The sequence below is a fragment of the Mustelus asterias genome, chromosome 12, assembly GCF_964213995.1.
Source record: "Mustelus asterias chromosome 12, sMusAst1.hap1.1, whole genome shotgun sequence".
In the NCBI taxonomy this organism is placed as follows: Eukaryota; Metazoa; Chordata; class Chondrichthyes; order Carcharhiniformes; family Triakidae; genus Mustelus; species Mustelus asterias.
This window is the reverse complement of record NC_135812.1, coordinates 3,476,376-3,499,772: the sequence shown is the minus strand read 5'-3', so window position 1 is coordinate 3,499,772 and position 23,397 is coordinate 3,476,376. Positions and strand designations below refer to the sequence as shown.

At 46.8% G+C, this 23,397-nt stretch overlaps 1 protein-coding gene across 3 annotated transcripts in view; it reads left to right on the top strand.

Annotated features, from left to right (window-relative positions):
• Positions 1–17,359: 17,359 nt before the first annotated feature.
• The window catches only part of LOC144501184 (solute carrier family 13 member 2-like), a 54,855-nt gene continuing 48,817 nt past the window's right edge, over positions 17,360–23,397 (top strand). For 2 of the 3 annotated variants that reach the window (XR_013499065.1, XM_078224606.1), the window contains exon 1: positions 17,360–17,494. Coding sequence is in view for 1 of the 3 variants with exons in the window: in XM_078224606.1 (XP_078080732.1) it covers positions 17,393–17,494 (102 nt within the window). In the remaining 2 variants the exon portion in view is untranslated. Of the gene's footprint in view, positions 17,495–17,936; positions 17,962–23,397 lie in introns of those variants that run through there. The other variant, XM_078224607.1, reaches the window with a different exon arrangement.

Sequence of the window (23,397 nt, the reverse complement as noted above, 5' to 3'; positions counted from 1 at the left end):
GGGCGAATGGGATCAAAGGTTATGGGGAGAAAGCAGGATTAGGCTATTGAGTTGGATGATCAGCCATGATCGTAATGAATGGCGGAGCAGGCTCGAAGGGCCAAATGGCCTCCTCCTGCTCTCCTATCTTCTATGTTTCTATGTAAACACTCATCCATTGATACAGTCTTATTTGGAAAGCGATAACATAAGAACACGTGGCAATAAATAAATAACTTTATTACTGGTTGATTGCAGGGGAAATATTTCCACATCAGGGAATGGGCTCCTGTGATTGAATCTGAAACGTCAGCCATTGTCCAGATTCTCGCCTCTGTCACAAACCCCTCTGGAGACCTGATCCGATAATCTGGGCGCTATCCCAACTGCAAGACTCTCATAATCCATCTTACTTTTCTTTATAGCTTTTTTTAGCTTTTTTTCGTGGCTTTCTGTTGACCTTTAAAGATTTCCCAATCCTCTAGTTTCGCACTAATCTTTGCCACTTTATATGCATTTTCTTTCAATTTGATACCCTCCTTTATTTCCTCAGATATCCATGGCTGATTATCTCTTTTTCTACAGTCCTTCCTTATCACTGGTATATACTTTTGCTGAGCACTGTGAAAGATCGCTTTGAAAGTCCTCCACTGTTCCTCAATTGTCCCACCATAAAGTTTTTGTTCCCAGTCTACCTTAGCCAACTCCTCCCTCATCCCATTGTAGTCTCCTTTGTTTAAGCACAATACATTGGTATTGGATTTTACCTTCTCATGATCCATCTGTATTTTAAATTCAACCATACTGTGATCGCTTCTTCCAAGAGGATCCCTAACTGTGAGTTCATTAATTATTCCTGTTTCATTACACAGGACCAGATCTAGGAAACTTTGCTCCCTCGCAGGTTCCATTACATAATGTTCGAGGAAGCTATCGTGGATACATTCTATGAAGTCCTCCTCAAGGCTGCCTTGACCGACCTGGTTTGACCAATCGACATGTAGATTAAAATCCCCCATGATAATTGCTGTACTATTTTTACATGCATCAGTTATTTCTTTGTTTATTTCCTGCCCCACCATGATATTATTATTTGGTGGCCTATAGACTTACACCTATCAGTGACATTGTCTCCTTATTATTTCTAACTTACACCCAAATGAATTCAACCTTTTTCTCCATCGAACCAATATCATCTCTCACTACCGACCTGATATCCTTAAATATCAGAGCTACACCACCTCCCTTACCTCCCTGTCTGTCCTTCCGAACAGTCTGATGCCCCTGGATATTTAACTCCCAGTCGTGACCATCCTGCAACCTGGTCTCTGTAATGGCCACCAAATCAAACTCATTCGCAATGATTTGTGCCGTCAACTCATGGACCTTGTTTCGAATGCTGCGAGCATTTATGTAAAGTGCCTTTATGTTCGTTTTTATACCTTCTTTTTGAATTCTAGCACCTCCATTAATAACATCTCCTGAGTTCTCCTTCCTTTTAACTTTTTTCATAATTTTCCATGTAGTTGGACCCTCCTCCCCACATGCTAACCTGCTGCTTTGCTTCCCATTAACCGTTATACGTTCCATAGTTTTAAACCTCCACAACAACAATATATCCTCTGATTAATATCTGCAATCATACATCAAAGTGAGCAGCTAGATCAATCTGACCTCTGATAGAAACCTTGATGTCCAGAACAATTGACCCTTCTTCATCTTAAAGAGGAACAGGCCTGCAAAGAGGCAATTCAATCATTCCTGCAACAATATAACGTTCGAGTATAGCAGCGGCTCACCAACCAGCTACATAGCTGGAGATTCTCAATAACCTACACCTACTCTACCCTGTGTACACTTTATTATCACTCTTTGTGTTGTGCTCATATCTACCTTGGCCATCCCTAGTTGCCCTTGAGAAGGTGGTGGTGAGCTGCCTTCTTGAATCTCTGCAGTCCATGTGATGTAGGTACACCAACAGTGCTGTTAGGGAGGAATTTGACCCAGTGACAGCGAAGGAACGGCGATATATTTCCAAATCAGGATGGTGACTGGCTTGGATTGGAACCTCCAGATGGTGATGTTCCCAGGTATCTGCTGCTCTTGTCCTTCTAGATGGTAATGGTTGCAGGTATGGCAGATGCTGCATAAGGAACCTTGGCGAGTTCATGCAATGCATCTTGTCGATGGTACACACTGCTGCCACTGTGTGTCGGGGCTGGAATGGCTGAATGCTTGTAGATGGGGTAGCATTCAAGTGGGAAGCTTTGTCCTGGATGGCATCGAGCTTCTTGAGTGTTGCTGGAGCTGCACTCACCCAGGCAAGTGGAGAGTATTCCATCACACTCCTGACTTGTGCCTTGAGGAGTCAGGAGATGAGTCAATCGGTGCAGTATTCCTAGCCTTTGACCTGCTTTGGTAGCCACTAATTTATATGGTTAGTTCAGTTCAGTGTCTGGTCAATGTTAACCTCCAGGATGTTGGTATTGGGGGATTCAGTGACGGTAAAGCCACTGAATATCAAGGGGCGATGATAGACCCTCTCTTGTAGGAGATGGTCATTGCTTGGCACTTGTATTTGTTTCTTGTGGACAGGACATACCTGGGCAATTTTCCACATTGCCAGGTAGATGCCAGTGTTGTAGCTTGGCTGGGGGTGCAGCAAGTTCTGGAGCACAAGTCTTCAGTACTATTGGTGGAATATTGTCAGGGTCCATAGCCTCTGCAGTTTTCAGTGCTTTCAACTGTTTCTTCACATCACGTGCAGTGAATTGAATTGGTTGAAGACTGACATCTAAGATGCTGGGGACCTCCAGAGGAGGCTGAGATGGATCATCCACTCACCACTTCTGGCTGAAGATTGCTGTGAATGCTTCAGCCTTATCTTCTGCACTGATGTGCTGGGCTCCTCCATCATTGAGGATGGGGACATTTGTGGAGCCTCCTCCCCCAGTGAGTTGTTTAATTGTCCACCACCATTCACGACTGGATGTGACAGGACTGTAGAAGTTAGATTTGATCCATTGGGTGTGGGATCACTTGGCTCTGTCTATTTCTTGCTGCTTACACTGTTTGGTACACAAGTAGTCCAGTGTTACAGCTTCATCAGGTTGACACCTTATTTTTAGGTATGCCTGGTGCTGCTCCTGGCATCTCCTCCTGCACTCTCCATTGAACCAGGGTTGATCCTCACCCGTCACAGCAGTGGTCCGGGCTGCTGCCGGAAGTTCCAGGGTTGCGGAGCGGCTCAGGTCAGAGGTAAGTAATATACGTGGGTATGTAACGGGGGTGGGCATTCTGGGAAGACGGGTGTAATGGTGCTGCCTGCAAGGCCAGTGGGCTGGGGTACATTATGTGGGCTTTTATTATCAATAACATAACTCAAATACTAGACTTCCATCTGGAAAAAGTCACGCTTTTCTTTCTTGATATGCAGACCACGTGCTTGAAGATGTCCCAGGGTTGCTTCTAAATTATTCAAGTATTCTTGTTCACTAGACTTTGTAATTGGAATATCATCCAGATAACATTGTACACCAGAGAGACCACTTAAAACCTGACCCATCAATCTTTGAAATAATGCTAGTGTGGATGTTATTCTAAAAGGCCAAAATTATTTACAGTATATATTAATGGCTTGAACGAGGGAAGTGAATGTACTATTGTCAAGTTTGTAAATGACACAAAAATAAATGGAAGGTAAGTGGTGAGGATGACACAATGGGTGGGATTTTCCAGCCTCGCTCGTCCCGGAACTGTAAAATCCCGCCCGAGATCAATGGACATTTCTATTGTCCGCCCCTCTGATTTAGTGGTGGGTGGGGTGGTAAAATTCCAGCCAAAGAGTCTACAGAGGGATATTGGCAGGGTCGGTGAGCGGGCAAAAACTTGGCCGATGGAATATAATGCAGGAAAGTGTAAAGTTAGACAGTATGGCAGGAAGGATAAAGGAGCTGAATGTTATTTAAATGGAGAAAGACTGCAGAAAGCTGCAGCACGGGGGGATTACGGGATCCTCATGCATTAATCACGAACAGTTAGCGTGCAAGTTCAGCAGGTAATAGGGAAGGCAAATGGAATGTTGGCCTTTATTTCAAAGGGAATGGAGCATAAAAATACGGAAGTCTTGCTAAAATTATACAAGGCACCAGTTAGATCACACCTGGAATATTGTGAACAGTTTTGGTCCCGTTATCTAAGGAAAGACTGCATTGGATGCAGTCCTGAGAAAGTTCACTAGGTTGATCCCGAGTATGGAGGGATTTTCTTATGAGGGGAGGTTGAGCAGGTTGGGTCTGTGCTTCTTGGTGTTTAGAAGAATGAGAGGAACCTGATTGAGACATATCGGATTCTCAGGGGGCTTGACAGGGTCAATGCTGAGAGGTTGTTTCCCCTTGTGGGAGAGTCTCAGACCAAAGGGCATCATCTCAGAGTAAAGGGGTCACCATTTAAGACAGAGATGAAGAGGAATTTCTTCTCTCAGAGGGTAGAGAATCTGTGGAATTCTTCACCGCAGAGGCTGTAGAGGCTGGGTCGTTCAGTATGTTCCAGGCTGAGACAGACAGATTTTTAATCAGTAAGAGAATCGGGGGTTATGGGGATAAGGCAGGAAAGTGGCGTTGAGGATTTTATATCAGATCAGTCGTGATCTCATTGAATGGTGCAGCAGACTCGATGGGCTGAATGGCCTACTTCTGTTCCTATGTCTTATGGTGTTATGTAGTATCTTCCTTTTTGCTGGTATGGGTCCAACCAGCAGAGAGTTTCCCTCCAGTCACACTGACTTCAAATTTGCCCAGGCTACTTGAGGCCGCACTCGGTTAAATTCTGGCTCAATGGCTGGAATTCTCCGCCCCCGCCCGCGGCTGGGATTCTCCAGTCCCGCTGCAGTGAATGGAGGTTTGGCCGAGCACCAAATTTTCCGTTCTCGCTGGCAGCGGGAGGGGGGGGGGGGGGGGGGGTGGGATTCACGACACCGGAGAAGTCCGGCCAATGTCTTCACTCCCATCGGACTTACAACCTTAAGACTTAATTGTGACACAGTCGCAAAGTCGTAATCATCTCCTGACTCACATTTATAACTCAGGGAAGTTAAAATTTCCTTTTCGAACGAGGATGCCACCACACCCTGAGTTCGATTCCTGGCTCGGGTCACTGTCTGTGTGGAGTTTGCACATTCTCCTCGTGTCTGCGTGGGTTTCCTCCGGGTGCTCCGGTTTCCTCCCACAGTCCAAAGATGTGCGGGTTAGGTAGATTGGCCATGATAAAATTGCCCCTTAGTGTCCTGAGATGCGTAGGTTAGAGGGATTAGCGGATATAATATGTAGGGATATGGGGGTAGGGCCTGGGTGGGATTGTGGTCGGTGCAGACTCGATGGGCCGAATGGCCTCTTTCTGCTCTGTAGGGTTTCTATGATTCTATGATGCTAGTGAATGACTTTTATTGCAGATTATTGCCTCCTGAAACTTCACCAGCGCTCTGCACTGCTGAGATGGCATTTACATATCTTTTCAGCTACGATTCCTCGAAATGATACCAGGGATAAGAAATCTTAATTAGGAGAGATTGGAGTAACTGAGGAACTTTCCATTTGAGTGAGGGTTAAGTGAGATTGAAAATCATGAGGGATGTTAAAGAAGTGAAAAAAATAATGGAAGACTTGTATTTCTATAGTGCCGTGTGCAAATTCAGGATGCCCCTCAGTGCTTTCCATCTAATGAGGTCATTTGAAGTATAATAATTTATTTATTTTTTTATTAGTGTCATAAATAGGCTTACATTAACACTGCAATGAAGTTACTGTGAAAATCCCCTAGTTGCCACACTCCGGCGCCTGTTCGGGTTACACTGAGGGAGAATTTAGCACGGCCAAAGCACCCTAACCAGCACGTCTTTCAGACTGTGGGAGGAAACCAGAGCGCCCGGAGAAAACCCACGGGAAGAACGTGTAGACACCCCACAGACAGTGACCCAAGCTGGGAATCGAACCCAGGTCCCTGACGCTGTGAGGCAGTGGCGCTAACCACTGTGCCACCGTGCCGCCCACAGTTACTGTTGTAATATAGGAAACACAGCACCCACTTTGCGCACAGCAAGATCCCAGCAATATGATTGTGACCAGATCATTCTTCCTGTCAGTGCTGTTGACTGGGAGTTAAATAGTGACCCCAGAGCATCTTTATTTAAAACAAAAGATATGCATGTTACATGGTATGAATGCTTGCTTGATTTGGTGCCAGATATAGAGAGGTTTCTCTAGCTCTGTGCACCGTGGGTAAACATCCACCATTCCCCTAACGCCCTATCCTGCACAAAGCCTGCTAGCATCTGGCTCTGACCTCCCCGGCCTCCTGAGTGAAGGAGCAACAAGGGCCCTCATCTCCTGTCCCAGAACAGGAGTAGGCCATTCAGCCCCTCGAGCCTGTTATGCCATTCAATAAGATGATGGCTGGCAAGATTCCACGTGGCAGGTTGGTCCAAAAAGTAAAAGCCCATGGCATACAGGGTAGTGTGGCAAACTGGGTCAAAGTTTGGCTTGGTAATAGGTCGATGGATGCCCTTGTGATTGGAAAGTTGTTTTGAATGGTGTTCCACAGGGCTCGGTGTTGGAACCCTTGCTGTTTGTGTTCTGTATTAACGATTTGGACGTGAATGTAGGGGGCAGGATTGGAAAATTTACAGATGACACAAAGATTGGCTGAATAGTGGATAGTGTAGATGATAGCTATAATCTCCAAAACAATATAGACGGGTTGGAGGAGTGGGCGATAAAGTGGCAGATGGATTTTAACATAGAGAAGTGTGAGGTGATGCATTTAAGGAGGTCAAACAGTTACTGGGAATACACAATAAATGGGAATATACTAAGAGGGGTTGATGAAGTGAGAGATCTTGGTTTACAAGTGCACAGGTCCCTAAAGGCAGCAGTTCACGTAGACAAGGTCGTAAAGAAGGCATATGGAATGCTCTCCTTCATTGGCAGAGGTTTAGAATATAACAGTAAGGATATAGGGTGGATTTTTACCGCCTCGCTCATCCCAAAACCGTAAAATCCTGCCTGAGGTCAACGGACCTTTCCATGTTCCGCCTCTCACCCGCTCCCATTCCCTAGACAGGCGGGGCGGTAAAATTCTGGCTATAATGTTCAAATTGTATAAAACACTGGCGAGGACCCAGCTGGAGTACTGTGTGCAGTTCTGGTCACCATATTACAGGAAAGACGTAACTGCTCTGGAGGGAGTGCAGAGGAGGTTTACAAGAATGTTGCCACGGGTAGAAAAGTGTCGCTATTAGAAGAGATTGGATAGGCTGCGGTTATTTTCCTTGGAACAAAGAAGGCTGAGGGGTGACTTGATAGAGGTGTACAGAATTATGAGGGGAAGAGATAGAGTGGACAGGATAAAATACTTTCCCTTGGTGGAGAATTCTAGAACCAGGGGACATATATTGACGATAAGTGGCGGTAGGTTTCGAGAGAACATGGAAAACGTTTCTACGCAGAGGGTGTGGGTGTCTGGAATGTTCTGCCTGAGTTGGTGGTGGAGGCAGAGACCCTAAACTCTTTTAAAAATACCTGGATCCATCCACATGACAGACTGGTACAAAAACTAAAATCACATGGGATTCAGGGCAGGCTGTCTAGATGGATACAGAATTGGCTGGGTTATAGAAGACAGAGAGTAGCGGTGGAAGGATGTTTTTCAGAATGGAGATCTGTAGCTAGTGCTGTTCCACAGGGATCAGTGCTGGGACCTCTGATGTTTGTTGCATATATAAATGATCTGGAGGAAAATGTGGGTGGTCTGATTAGCAAGTTTGAGGATGACATGAAGATTGGTGGAGTTGCTGATAGTGCTTTGATTTGATTTATTATTGTCACATGTATTAGTATTCAGTGAAAAGTATTGTTTCTTGCGCGCTATACAGACAAAGCATACCGTTCATAGAGAAGGAAAGGAGAGAGTGCAGAATGTAGTGTTATAGTCATAGCTAGGGTGTAGAGAAAGATCAGCTTAATGCAAGGTAGGTCCATTCAAAAGTCTGACAGCAGCAGGGAAGAAGCTGTTCTTGAGTCGGTTGGTACATTACCTCACACTTTTGTATCTTTTTCCCGACGGAAGAAGGTGGAAGAGAGAATGTCCGGGGTGCGGGGGTCCTTAATTATGCTGGCTGCTTTGCCGAGGCAGCGGGAAGTGTAGACAGAGTCAATGGATGGGAGTGTCAGAGGATACAACAGGATTTAGATAGATTGGAAACTTGGGCACAGAAATGGCAGGTGGAGTTTAATCTGGACAAATGCGAGGGTGAAGCCTTTTGGTGGATCAAATTTAGGTGTGAATTGTACTGTAAATGGCAGAACCCTTAGGAACATTAACATAAGTTAAGACTTACCTGGATAGTCACATGAGCAGTCTGGGAATGGAAGGATACAAACGAATGGTCTAGTTGGACCAAGGAGCAGCACAGGCTTGGAGGGCCGAAGGGCCTGTTTCCTGTGCTGTACTGTTCTTTGTTCTATACAGAGGGATCTGGGCGTGCAGGTCCACAGTTCCCTAAAAGTGGCAACACAGGTGGCCAAGGTGATTAAGAAGGCATATGGCATGCTTGCCTTCATCAGCCGGGGCATTGAGTACAAGAGTTGGGAAATCATGTTGCAGCTATATAAAACCTTGGTTAGGCCGCATTTGGAGTATTGCGTGCAGTTCTGGTCACCACACTATCAGATGGATGTGGAAGCTTTGGAGAGACTGCAAAGAAGGTTCAGCAGGCTGTTGCCTGGTCTCGAGGGTGTTGGCTATGAGGAGAGGTTGAATAAAGTAGGATTGTTTTCACTGGAATGATGGAGGCTGAGGGGAGACCTGATAGAGGTCTACAAAATTATAGAGAGGCAGAGACACGGTAGATAGTCAGAGGCTATTTCCAAGGGTGGAAGTGTTAATTACAAAGGGGACACAAGTTCAAGATGAGAGGGGGGGAAGTTTAAGGGGGATGTGCGGGGGGAAGTTTTTCACACAGAGAGTGGAGCATGTCTGGAACGCGCTGCCAGAGGAGGTGGTGGAAACAGGCACATTAACAACATTTGAAAGGCATCTGGATGGGTCCATGAATAGGGAGGGGAAAGAGGGATACGGACCGAGTGAGGGCAGAAGGTTATTTTTTACTTTAGTTAGGGCATCATGATCGGCACAGGCTTGGAGGGCCGAATGGCCTGTTCCTGTGCTGTACTTTTCTTTGTAAGAAGTCTCACGACACCAGGTTAAAGTCCAACAGGTTTATTTGGTATCACGAATTTTCGGAGCACTGCTCCTTCATCAGGTGAGTGCTTTTCTTTGTTTGTTCTGAAGTGCTGTGAGTTACAGGGCTATGGGCCAGGTGGGTGCTGGAAGGTGGGATTAGAAAGGGCATCTGAGCTGGCATGGACAAGTTGGGCCAAATGGCTTCCTTCTGTGGTGTAACCTGTCTGTGGTTCTATGGCTCTGTATCCTAACTCCAATCAGTTGTTTTGGTTCTGTAACCTTTGATACCAGCAGCCTAACAAAACATTATCAATCACAGTTGTAAAATGATTAATTTTCTCCCGAATCTACTGCTTTGCGTGAGAGAGAGTTTCACAATTTCTACCCTGAATGTGAGGTTACATCCCCCTGGTCCTAGACTCTCCCCCAGGAGGGAGAGAGTTTCTCTCTGTCCATCTTATCAATTCCTTTCAAGACCCTAAAAGCCTCCATTTAGTCATCCCTTACCCTTCTCTGTCAATGCTATATCAACAAGTGATACAGATAGAGTACCAATCTACTGCTGAATTGCACAATGCTTTTCACAATGGCTTCTGACACAGGTTTATCATTTGCCGTGTTATATATTTGGTGAGGTTGTTCTGTAAAGCTATGTTGTTCTAACTCTGCGGCACCAAAATCGGTTAGTTAGAAATTGTAAAAATTTGTAACATTGGGGGAGTGAGTGTAGCCAAACTCCGCCCACCAGATAAACTGACCAACGGACACACCCCTTGAACTGACCAATCAGAACAGTCTGGACAGATAGAAACAGCGTTAGATTATTGTAGATGGTCATTTGTGAGTTTTTGTGGAAATATCGGGTGGGGTTTTACCGCTTCACTCCTCCCGAAACCATAAAATCCCGCCCAAGGTCAACGGACCTTTCCATGGTCCGGCCCTCGCCCGCTCCGATTCCCACGGCGGGCGGGATGGTAAAATTCCAGCCATGGTGTCTCACCGAAGAGATTAAACTGACAAAGTAGTCTTAGTTCAACAGTTCACTGGTCACTGCATCGAAACGGATTTATATTTTCCCACTGAATAGACAAAAATCAACATGAAAGGAAATCAGTAAGAATTGTACTAATTAGAGTATAATATATGAGAGTATAATATATTAGAGTATAATGTTAGCCATTTGGATCAGCCTGCTTAACTCTTTCCATTAGATCTCTTTCTCTCTCTCGCTCTCCCCCTGTCTCCTCTGCCCAGGATTAGATATCGGAAAGAAAGAAAAAATTTTCAAGTACATTTTTTATTGAAATTTTTTCCCATTTTTACAAACAATGCAACAAATGCAACAGTCCAAAGGTGTGCGGGTTAGGCACATCAGCCATGCTAAATTGTCCCTTAGCATCTTGAAATATGTAGGTTAGAGGGATTAGCAGGATAAATATGTGGGGGTACAGGGATAGGGCTGAGGTGGGGTTGTTGTCGGTGTGGATTCGATGGGCTGAATAGCCTCCTTTTGCACTGCAGGATGTCTATGAATCTTCTATGAACAAACCCTCAAGGATTAGTACAGTCCAGCATAATCCTTGTTCCACACACAGAAAGAGAGAAAAGAACACCAGGACAGTAGGTTTGGATTATTCGTTACAAAATGCACCTCCACAGATACAAACACTGGGGGGATGTTTCAGAGACTGAGGGAAAAACAGGGGAACAGGATAAAGCCTCGAGTGCATGTCATAACGGCGAACCTCCTCGCTAACAAGATCAGCCAAGGAGAGAATAGGATATTGACACAGGTATTGAAAAGGCTGGGCAGCCAAAGATTCTCGCAAAGTGCTTAGGTGTGTATCGAAGCATTCTTCCCCCATCTCCAGCTATATCACTGATACAAAACAGGACACCGTTTATACAAACAATGCCTTTTCCCAGGGTGCATGTTTGGTCGCCACCTTCACAGGAGTCCATCAGAGATTCTTGACCCCAAAAGATTATGAAATACACGACACCAACAATTCTGAGGGGTTTTCCTCACCAGCGGGCGGTATGTTGGCACAGTGGTTAGCACTGCAGCCTCACAGCTCCAGGGACCCGGGTTCGATTCCCGGCTTAGGTCACTGTCTATGTGGAGTTTGCACGTTCTCCCTGTGTCTGCGTGGGTTTCCTCCCACAGTCCAAAGACGTGCGGTGGATTGGCCATGTTAAATTTCCCCTTAGTGTCAGGGGGCCTAGCTAGAGTAAATGCATGGGGTTATGGAGATAGGGCCAGGGTGGGATTGTGGTCAGTGCATACTAGATGGGCTGAATGGCCTCTTTCTGCACTTTAGGATTCTATGATTCTATGACTTGTTAGGCCACACCTGCAACTTCTATACCAAACCATCCACCCACCTCCCCGCAGTGGCTACCAAATAGTGTATACCACCATTACAAATGCAAGGGTTATAATGGATAAATATTGCACAGCCCGAGTGCCATACAACCGACCCAGTGCGTTCCCCAACATGCTCAAACTCTTTAAGGATATTAAACCACTAAGATTCAATTTTGACACAGGGCCAGAAGAAATGCAGGTAGTCCCCCGTGCCGCCTTGCACCCCTGGCATAAAAAGGGTATGGTAGCTTCAAATCTGTGTCTTAAGCTTGCCGTAATTAAAGGAACACACTCAGGGATGCATTCTGTTATAATCAAATGGACGCCCCTGGTTTCCAAAGGATAACAGGTGAAATTCACCTCAAGCTCATACATCACATCACCCAGGTCAACACGATAAATCACATCACAAAATCAAAAATGGAGTGTAACGGCAAGAGTTAAACTCCAGGATTAGTGATAAACTGCAGATTATGACTCCAAATTATTGCCAAAGCCTCAGTAGGATTGTCAACCAGCCTTAAGCATCCATCATGTGTCACCCCCAGGGTAGCAGCATAAAGCAGGGCAAACTGCATTCAGATAACTTTCAGACACTTTCCAGTCTCATCAAAACCTCCGTGACCAAAATGATGAAAACGTATGATTACCAGCCCAGGGTCAGGCCTCAAAGAGGATACAACGTGCTCCTTCAGGATTAATAACCCCAGCTTTCATGTCGAGATTTTAAAAAAAACCGACATTATAGTTAAGAAAGCCCATCAATGCCTCTACTTTCGCAAAAGACTAAGGAAATTTGGCATGTCAACTACGACTCTCACCAACTTTTACAGATGTACCATAGAAAGCATTCTTTCTGGTTGTATCACAGCTTGGTATGGCTCCTGCTCTGCCCAAGACCGCAAGAAACTACAAAAGGTCATTAATGAAGCCCAGTCCATCACTCAAACCAGCTTCCCATCCATTGACTCTGTCTACACTTCCCGCTGCCTTGGCAAAGGTAGGCCACACTTGGAATACTGTGTACAGTTCTGGTCACCCTATTATAGAAAGGATATTATTAAACTAGAAAGAGTGCAGAAGAGATTTACTAGGATGCTACCGGGACTTGATGGTTTGAGTTATAAGGAGAGGCTGGATAGACTGGGACTTTTTTCTCTGGAGTGTAGAAGGCTGAGGTGTGATCTTATAGAGGTCTATAAAATAATGAGGGGCATAGATCAGCCAGATAGTCAATATCTTTTCCCAAAGGTAGGGGAGTCTAAAACTAGAGGGCATAGGTTTAAGGTGAGAGGGGAGAAAGGATCCAGAGGGGCAATCTTTTCACACAGAGGGTGGTGAGTGTCTGGAACAAGCTGCCAGAGGTAGTAGTAGAGGCGGGTACAATTTTGTCTTTTAAAAAGCGTTTAAATAGTTACATGGGTGAGATGCGTATAGAGGGATATGGGCCAAATGCGGGCAATTGGGACTAGCTTAGGGGTTAAAAAAAAGGGCGGCATGAACAAGTTGGGCCGAAGGGCCTGTTTCCATGCTCTGAACCTCTATCACTCTACGACTCTATAAAAGCAGCATAATTAAGGACCCCACGCACCCCAGACATTTTCTCTTCCACCTTGTTCCATTGGGAAAATGATACAAAAGTCTGAGGTCACATACCAACCGACTCAAGAACAGCTTCTTCCCTGCTGCCGTCAGACTTTTGAATGGATCTACCTCACATTAAGTTGATCTTTCTCTACACCCTAGCTATGACTGTAACACCACATTCTGCACTCTCTCCTTTCCTTCTCTATGAACGGTATGCTCTGTCTGTATAAAGCGCAAGAAACAATACTTTTCACTGTATACTAATACATGTGACAATAATAAATCAAATCAAATTTTAAAAAACACGTAAGCCAGTTCTCAAAATATTTAGCCAGGATCTTGCCCTCAGCTCCTTCTGGAGAGCCGGTCACACAGATACTCCTCCTCCAGCCTCAGCTCTCCACATCGATCAGGATATCTGACGTACCATTTAGCTGATTTTCCAAGAATTGAAAGCCTTAACTGAGGAAGCTGTATTCGCGACAATAAAAATTATTTGCTTCTTATGGGTACTCTGCAGTTCAGCAATATGGGCACTGATATTCTGTGTTTGTCATAGAATACATGCAGAAGGAGGCCATTCGGCCCATCGAGTCTGCACCGACAACAATCCCACCCAGGCCCTATCCCCGTAACCCCACGTAATCCCCCTGACACCAGAGGGAAATCCCACCCAGACCAAGTATTTACCCTGCTAATCCCCCTAACCTACACATCTTGGGACACTAAGGGGCAATTTATCATGGCCAATCAACTTAACCCACACATCTTTGGACTGTGGGAGGAAACCGGAGCACCCGGAGGAAACCTATGCAAACACGGGGAGAATGTGCAAACTCCACACAGGCAGTGACCCAAGCCGGGAATCGAACCTGGGTCCCTGGCGCTGTGAGACAGCAGCGCTAACCACTGTGCCACTATGCCACCCATCTTTAACCTCAATGATGTTGGCAGCTTTCACCTACAACGCGCCCTCGATGTTGCCAGGTTGGGAGCCCACTCACCGACCAAATCGCCATATCCACGATTCAGCTCCACCCCAGATTCCTCCGGCTGCTTCTTTCCATCCAGGATTTTCATGACTTTACTCAGCACTTAGTCCCAAAAATTAACCAGCAATCTTCCAGCGCTGTAGGGGGCGATGTTGAGCCCGCACTCTCTGTCCGCAGGAATGAGGAAAAAACTGGGAATGGCCAATCACACTGGTGAGATTGTGATCGACGATTTTCTCTGCCCCTCGCTGGCGACATAATCAGATTCACGGCCATAATGTATGAGAACCTGTTTACAATACATTTACAAACACTTTATAATATAATTACAAACCGCCCCCCCTTCGCCATATCGTGAGCCACTAATCATACTTTCAAACATTGGTGTCACATTGGTGCAGTTTACACCAGGTTCACCCAGACATGAACCTGCTGTGGGATCCCCCCAAGGTTGTAAACGTGAGTATAGCCCCCGGGGAAGAGGCACATGGCCAGGCAGTTACCTGGCACTGCCCCCAAGCACGGGTTGGCACTGCCAGGTTGGCACCAACATGTGCCGGGGCAGTGCCGAGGCTGGAACCTAACAGGAGTCTCATGGGGGGAGGGGGTACTCATTTATTTGTATAAGTCCCACTCGAGAACAGGAACCAAGGCTGGCACTCTGGTGCAGTACTGAGGGAGTGCTACACTGCCACAAGTCCTGTCTTTCCAATGAGATGTTAAAATGAGGCCCTGTCCGCCCTCTTAGACCCCATGGTCTCTATTCTGAATAAGAGGAATGTTCTCCCCGGTGTCTGGCCAATCAAACAACATTACTGAAGCAGATTACTCAACCTTCTGAGACAGAGAGGAGGGAGTGCTACACACACCCAGTCACACAATGCATTGATTTTAAAATCCTCATCCTGTTTTCAAATCCCTCAATATGGCCTTGCTCCCTCCCTATCTCTGTAACTTCCTCCAACCCTACACCCCTCTGAGATCTCTGCACTCCTCCATAACTAGCCTCTTGGGTTCCTCTGATTTTAATTTCTCCATGTTTGGTGGTTGGCTCTTTGGTTATCCAACATACTTTCCCACTTCTCAACAATCCACCTCTTTGACCAAGGTTTACTCACCTGACCTGATATTCCCTGATGTGTCTTGGGGTCAGACTTTGTGGCGAGGCCACATTTGGAACATTGTCAATGGTATTGGGCAGCTTCTTTAAGGAGAGGTGTAAATACATTAGAAGCAGTTCAGGAGAAGGTTTACCAGACTAATACCTGGAATGGGCGGGTCGTCGCGTGAGAAAAGGTTGGCGAGGTTAGGCTTGTATCCACTGGAGTTTAGAAGGGTAAGAGGCGGCTTGATTGGAACATATAAGAACCTGAGGGATATTGACAGGGTGGATGTGGAGAGGATATTTCCTCTTGTTAGAGAATCTAGAACCAGGGGTCACTGTTGAAAATTAAGAAGTCACCCATTTAAGACAGAGATGAGGAGAATTTTATTCTCTCAGAGGGTGGTGAGTCACTGGAACTCTCTTCCTCAAAAGGAAGCAGAGCCTTTGAATATTCTTAAGACAGAGGAGGATTGATTCTTGGTTGACAAGGGGCTAAAAGGGGTAGGATGGAGTGGGCATGGACATTAGAAATCATAGAATCATAGAAACCCTACAGTGCAGAAAGAGGCCATTTGGCCCATCGAGTCTGCACCGACCACAACCCCACCCAGGCCCTACCCCCATATCCCTACATATTTACCCACTAATCCACGCATCTCAGGACACTAAGGGGCAATTTTAGCATGGCCAATCAACCTAACCCGCACATCTTTGGACTGTGGGAGGAAACCGGAACACCCGGAGGAAACCCACGCAGACACGAGGAGAATGTGCAAACTCCACACAGACAGTGACCCAAGCCGGGAATCGAACCCAGGTCCCTGGAGCTGTGAAGCAGCAGTGCTGACCACTGTGCTACCGTGCCGCCCAATCTGATTACAATCAGATTGGCCAAATGGATGAGCATAGCTGAAAGGGCTGAATGGCTATCCTGTTCCTGAATTGTATGTTTGTACAATACTCCTGTGAAGCACTTTGGGATGTTTCTTTCTGTGAAAGATGCTGCATAAATGTAAGTTGTTGTTGTCCAAGTCTATAGAAATCCTGCCCTGATTTTAAAGACCTCTATTAGGTCACTCCTCAGTCTTTAATCCTGAAGAAAGAGTCCCCAGTGTGTGAGCCCAGGAAAGAGGAGTAGGGCGGCACGGTAGCACAGTGGTTAGCACTGCTGCTTCACAGCTCCAGGGTCCCGGGTTTGATTCCCGGCTTGGGTCACTGTCTGTGTGGAGTTTGCACATTCTCCTCGTGTCTGCGTGGGTTTCCTCCGGGTGCTCCGGTTTCCTCCCACAGTCCCTCTACACTGTCTCCATCAAACACTCCCAGGACAGGTACAGCATGGAGTTAGATACAGAGTAAATCTCCCCCTACACTGTTCCCATCAAACACTGTCAGGACAGGTACAGCACGGAGTTAGATGCAGAGTAATGCTCCCTCTACACTGTCCCCCATCAAACACTCCCAGGACAGGTACAACATGAGGTTAGATACAGAGTAAAGCTCCCTCTACACTGTCCCCCATCAAACACTCCCAGGACAGGGACAGCACAGGGTTAGATACAGAATAAAGCTCCCTCTAGGTTAGGTTGATTGGCCAGGTTAAAAATTGCCCCTTAGAATCCTGGGATGCGTAGGTTAGAGGGATTAGCGGGTAAAATATGTGGGGGTAGGGCCTGGGTGGGATTGTGGTCGGTGCAGACTCGATGGGCCGAATGGCCTCCTTCTGCACTGTAGGGTGTCTATGTCTATGTCTATGAGTGACCCGAAGAAACCTTTGCCCTAACTCCTCGGACAAGAAGGAGTGATATCTGATTGGGTCCACAAAAATAGAGGTGCCAGTGTGAACAGTCGGGCAGCCTGGGAGATTAAAACTTCAATCCAAACTCCAGCCCACAATCTACTGCAGATCAGAAACCAACATTGTGATACTTTGTTCCCTCGGGAAGTTGTTATAAATTCTGTAATGCCGGTCCCTTCCATTTGGATCAAAATATTCAGCAGGCAGATAAAAATGGGGCGGGTTAATGTTTAATAGTTTCTCTGTTACAGATAAATCACTCATGCCCTCTGTCCTGGTACAGCTCACACAGTGTGGAAGAGGAGTGCGCTCACACACTGACTGTAGCAATGGGATCCTGGTGGAGAATTCTCTGGGCTTTCAGGAATGAGCTGATTATATTCCTGGTTCCACTTCTGTTGTTACCCCTTCCCCTGGTCATCCAGACAAAGGTAAGGAGAATGCCCCCACCAGCTGTCAGCGTCCTCAGGTGTACATTCCAGCAGGCATGTTACTCAAAGGGAGAGCGAGGGGACAGGTTTAAGAGACAGTATTGTTGTGTGTGGATGTGGCAGTGGGAGGGGGGGGGGGGGGGCAAACAGAGCTGAGATCCCACGGGGATGTTTTGGAGGGGAGAGCATTGCCCCAACGACTGCACCTTTTTAAACATGAATTCTGGAACTCTTTCATCCTGATTTAAGCCCCATTCTCACTGGAACAGTGAGTGTTCCGCAATAACAACTTGTACTCATGTAACAACTCCAGTTCATGTAACATAGCATTATAAAACAAAGCATGACAGTCAATATGAGGCAATATTTGGACAGATGATCAGCAGTTTGGTTCAGAACGATAAGTTTTAAGGAGTGTCTCGAACGAGCAGAGAGACAGAGAGTGAGGGAGAGGTTTCAGGAGGCAAGTTCTAATTGTGCAAGTTGGAAATGGATATTGAGAGGGAGAAAGGAAACTTTACTCTGTATCTAACCCCTTGCTGTACATGTCCTGGGAATGTTTGATGGAGACAGTGTAGAGGGAGCGTTACTCTGTATCTAACCCCGTGCTGTACATGTCCTGGGAATGGAGACAGTGTAGAGGGAGCGTTACTCTGTATCTAACCCCGTGCTGTACATGTCCTGGGAATGTTTGATGGGGGCACTGTAGAGGGAGCTTTATTCTGTATCTAACCCTGTGCTGTCCCTGTCCTGGGAGTGTTTGATGGGGGACAGTGTAGAGGGAGCTTTACTCTGTATCTAACCTCATGTTGTACCTGTCCTGGGAGTGTTTGATGGGGGACAGTGTAGAGGGAGCATGACTCTGCATCTAACTCCGTGCTGTACCTGTCCTGACAGTGTTTGATGGGAACAGTGTAGGGGGAGATTTACTCTGTATCTAACTCCATGCTGTACCTGTCCTGGGAGTGTTTGATGGAAACAGTGTAGAGGGAGCGTTACTCTGTATCTAACCGCGTGCTGTACCTGTCCTGGGAGTGTTTGATGGGGACAGTGTCGAGGGAGCTTTATTCTGTATCTAACCCCGTGCTGTAGCTGTCCTGGGAGTGTTTGATGGGGACAGTATAGATGGAGCTTTACTCTGTATCTAAACCGTGCTGTACCTGTCCTGGGAGTGTTTGATGGGGACAGTATAGAGGGAGTTTTACTCTGTATCTAACCCCGTGCTGTACCTGTCCTGGGAGCGTTTGATGGGGGACAGTGTAGAGGGAGCTTTACTCTGTATCTAACCCCGTGCTATACCTGTCCTGGGAGTATTTGATGGGAACGGTGTCGAGGGAACTTTACTCTGTATCTAACCCCGTGCTGTACCTGTCCTAGGAGTGTTTGATGGGGACAGTGTAGAGGAAGCTTTACTCTGGATCTAACCCTGTGCTGTACCTGTCCTGGGAGTGTTTGATGGGGACAGTGTAGGGGGAGCTTTATTCTGTATCTAACTCCATGCCATATCTGTCCTGGGAGTGTTTGATGGAGACAGTGTAGAGGGAGCTTTACTCCGCATCTAACCCTGTGCTGTACCTGTCCTGGGAGTGTTTGATGGGGGACAGTGTAGAGAGAGCTTTACTCTGTATCTAACCCCGTGCTGTACCTGTCCTGGGAGTGTTTGATGGGGGACAGTGTAGAGGGAGCTTTACTCTGTATCTAACCCCGTGCTGTACCTGTCCTGGGAGTGTTTGATGGGGACAGTGTAGAGGGAGCTTTACTCTGTATCTAACCCCGTGCTGTATCTGTCCTGGTAGTGTTTGATGGGGACAGTGTAGAGGGAGCTTTACTCTGTATCTAACCCCCTGCTGTACCTGCCCTGGGAGTGTTTGATGTGATGTTCTATAGTAAGTTGAGCTCTTCCCATGATGCTGCTTCTCTGTTGTGGAGTTTAATATCTCTGTAGATTGCTGATTTGGTCAAGGTTGCTAATGGTTACAGATGTTTTATTTTGTGATGCTGTAGGACCGTCCCCTGGTGAGCGTAATGTTTATCAATCAGAGCATCACTTTGGACATATCTGTAATTCCTTACAAATAAAAGCCCTCTTTTCCTGCCTGAAGTCAACTGTTGAGTATCTCTGCATTTTCTCACACTGAGAAACTACCGGACAGTAAGAATCTGATTGCACCCACCACAGCCCTGAAACGTTGTATTATTTATGCAGTGAATGAAGTGTCTGCGGCCAGTGAAGAACTTTTGAAGTGATTGTGATGTAGTAAATAGGTTCAGACTGGGTACAGACAGATAGATTCCCTGCCCTGCAGGATAAAGCAGCTCTCCTGATACACTATGATGCTCGACCAAGAGCCCAGACCACTTTCCGATTAGCAAGAACATCTGCACCCTCGAGGAAACATTGTTTGATTGACAACTCAGGCACTCTGGTCTCTGCTATCAATTTCACAACCTTTGTTTACATAAGTTAAGTGGTTTTGCGAGCCTGTGGTTGGTGGTTTTTGAAACATTAAAGGATCTGGATGATTGACATTTCTTATTCGCTGGCAATTCAGATTTTCTTTTCAATCGGAGAAACTTCTTAATGAATTACCTTTTTCTCAAGGGTTTTTTGATGCACACCTCTTTCCCCTATAGTGTTCATTGGTTCTGAAAAATGCACAGTTGGCCAATGGTGCTGGAGGTATCACAGCTCGACATCGGGTCATGAGGTGACATGGGGGTGGATAAAGGAGTATGGGGAGACATCAGAGCCCATGGAGGTTGGTGAGGGGGATCAGTTGGAATGGATGTGGCATGGGGAGGTTTGCAGTATGAGGTATGGGGAGGGCAGTATGAGGAATGAGGGATGTCGGGTTTTTTGTGTTTTTTTATTTCAGCTGGGACAAAGTCCCACCGTGGCTCGCAGTCCCATGGCTGTCTCCACACTCCTTTCTGGGAGGACTGTGAGAGCCGTGTGCTCCCGCTGCGTCCAGAGTGTAAATATTTCTTTTGTTTTTACCATTTGAAGTCGATGACAGTTCTATTAATAGAGAAACGATGAAGCATTTTCTCTAACTCGCTATGAAATATTCAGCGTGTATTAAATGTATTTAATCTTATCCATGGGGTCACGGTTGGTGAACAAGCCCGATTTCGATCCTGCGGCCCACTCAGATGGAGGAGGGAGTCACTCACGCTGCCCACTCACTGGCCTAGGTTGTCCATCACTGGGTTATTTGAATGTAAGTTGTTGCACTGAGACCTGGTAGGCAGACATTGAGGCCGGGATTCTACCATCGCGTTGCACCTATTTTCGGGTGTGACGTGGTCATAAAATGGGGCGTAACGCGACCAGCGCCATTTTATGACAATAGGATTTCCGTTGCGGTCAACCTCTCACCAGAAATTTACTTGAGGCAGGTTAATTTATTGAAACATATTGAAATAAACATTTCAATGTCATTAGCGAGCTCGGCGCTCAGTCATCCATCCTCACCTGCCTTTATGACCTCACTGGGAAAGGTTTTTTAAAAAGTATATTTATTAGTCACAAATAAGGCTTACATTAACACTGCAATGAAGTTACTGTGAAATTCTCCTAGTCGCCACACTCCGGCGCCTGTTTGGGTAACACTGAGGGAGAATTTAGCATGGCCAATGCACCCTAACCAGCACATCTTTCAGACTGTGGGAAGAAACCGGAGCACCCGGAGGAAACCCATGCAGATTTGGGGAGAATGTGCAGACTTCACACAGACAGTGACCCAAGCCGGGAATCAAACTCGGGTCCCTGGCGCTGTGAGGCAGCAGTGCTAACCACTGTGCCACCATCAACCTTCGCCAACGAGGATTAGGCACAATCCCCATGAATGGGGAGCAGTCGACTTGGCCTCACCGGTGGAACCAGAGGCCATTGAGACTCCCCGGGGAGGCCAAGAGCAAAGGGGGGGGGTGTCTCTTCGGCAGTGCCAGACTGGCAGTGCCACCCTAGCACCTGGGCAATGTCCACTGGGCAGTGCCAGGGGGTGGGGCTGATGGGGGCAAGGCCATGAGGGAAGGGGCCAGTGGGGTGGGGCTAGTGGGAGAAGGAGCCTGCTGCCACTCTGCAGTGATCGGTGGGAGGAGGGAAGTGGGGCTACGATCGGTGGGGAGAGGGAGGGAGAGGGGGCCCGATGCAACTCTGCAGCGATCATTGGGAGGAGGGCAGTGGGGCCGTGATTGGTGGGGGAGGGAGAGGGTCCGCAATCCGTCTGGGCAGTGGAGGGGGGGGAGTCAGTGGGGGCTGCATCTACGGCCACGGGCCCCTGCGACTGCAGGGGGAGGGGGAGCTGCTTCAGGCTGCCTGCAGTAGCAGGGGCCAGACAGCTCTCTCTCTGTCTGTCAGACCTCTGCTACTGGTAATGCGTGTGTGCAGCATCAGAGGTCTGCACATGCGCAGTAGCTCCCTCTACAGGCTTTCGGGTGTGGTAAGCCCCGCCCACAGGCTTCTGCAGCAAGCAATAGGCTCATTCAGAATTTTGCAGCCAGAGTGTGTATGGGGGGACCTAAAACCACACCCAAAAGACAGATCTGAAACTCTCCCAGTTCCACACCCGCTCGGCACTTAGACTAAAAATGGTAAAATATCACCCTGAGTGTCAGAACCCAAATGAATCGGAGCAGAAGGATAAAACCTGGCCCTTCAAGTCTGCTCTGCCATCCAATAAGATCTTCAGCCTCAACTCCAGCTTCCTGCACTCTCCCCAATCCCCAATTCCCGTAGACTCAACAAGATTCACAGCCCTCTGAGCGAGGGAAGTGCTCCTCAGGTCACGTCACCTCATCCTGAGACTGTCACGCTGATTTAGAATCTTCCATGTTTCAATGAGTTCACCTCTCAAACCTCCAGGGAATATCTCCTGGGTTTCCTCAATCCTGTCTCACTGGACAATCCTCCCATTCCAGGGAAGCAGTCTAGTGAACCCTTGTTGAATCCGTGCAAAGGCAAGTATATCCTTCCTTACTTGAGGGGAGTAAAACTGTCCACAGTATGGTCACACCAAGACTCCATTTCATTGCAACAGGATGCCTCTGTTCTTCTATTCCAATTCCATCGTAATAAAGGCTAACATTACATTTGCTTTGCTGATTATTTATTGTAGATGTCAATGGTTCTGTGATTTGTACAAAGACACCCAGGACCCTCTGATTATCACGTTACCAAATCTCTCACCATTTAAAAAATATTCTGAGTTTCTATTGCTCCTCCCAAAGAGGGTAACTAACACATTCTATTCCATCTGACGATTCTTACCCATTTGTTTATCCTGTATTTATATCTCTTTGGAACCTTTTTGTATCCTCCACACAGCTTAATTTCCCATCTAACTTTGCATCATCAGCAAACTTGGATACACAACTCAGTCCCCTCAGCGATATAGATTCTCCACATTTGAATACACTTAAGGCTTGGGTAGACAGACTTTCAGTCTCTCAGGGAATTGAGAGATGTGGGGAGCCTATAGATTGTAAATAACTGAGGTCCCAGCACTGATCCTTGCACTGAACCCACTAGTAACAACCTGCCAACATGAAAATGACCTGTTTCTGCCTGTCAACCCATCATCATCAGTCCATGCTAATACACCGCCCCAATCTCATGAAGCCTAATTTTGTGTAACTACACAGTTGCACAGAATATGAAAGAAAGAGCAATGTGAGTTTGTCAGAAAGATACCATGATAATCATGGGAGGTTTTCATCCACATAATGGGCCCGATTTTACCATTTTGAGTCCAAGTGCCGAATCTGGGTGTCAAATAGTACGAATCCTGGAATCCTCTTCCCAGCGCGCCCATATGCGTTTTTGCCGGCTCCGGTCCGATTCGCGCAGTGGGCGGGGCTCAGCGCTGCCGGAACGATCGGAGCTCTGAACTGCGCATTGC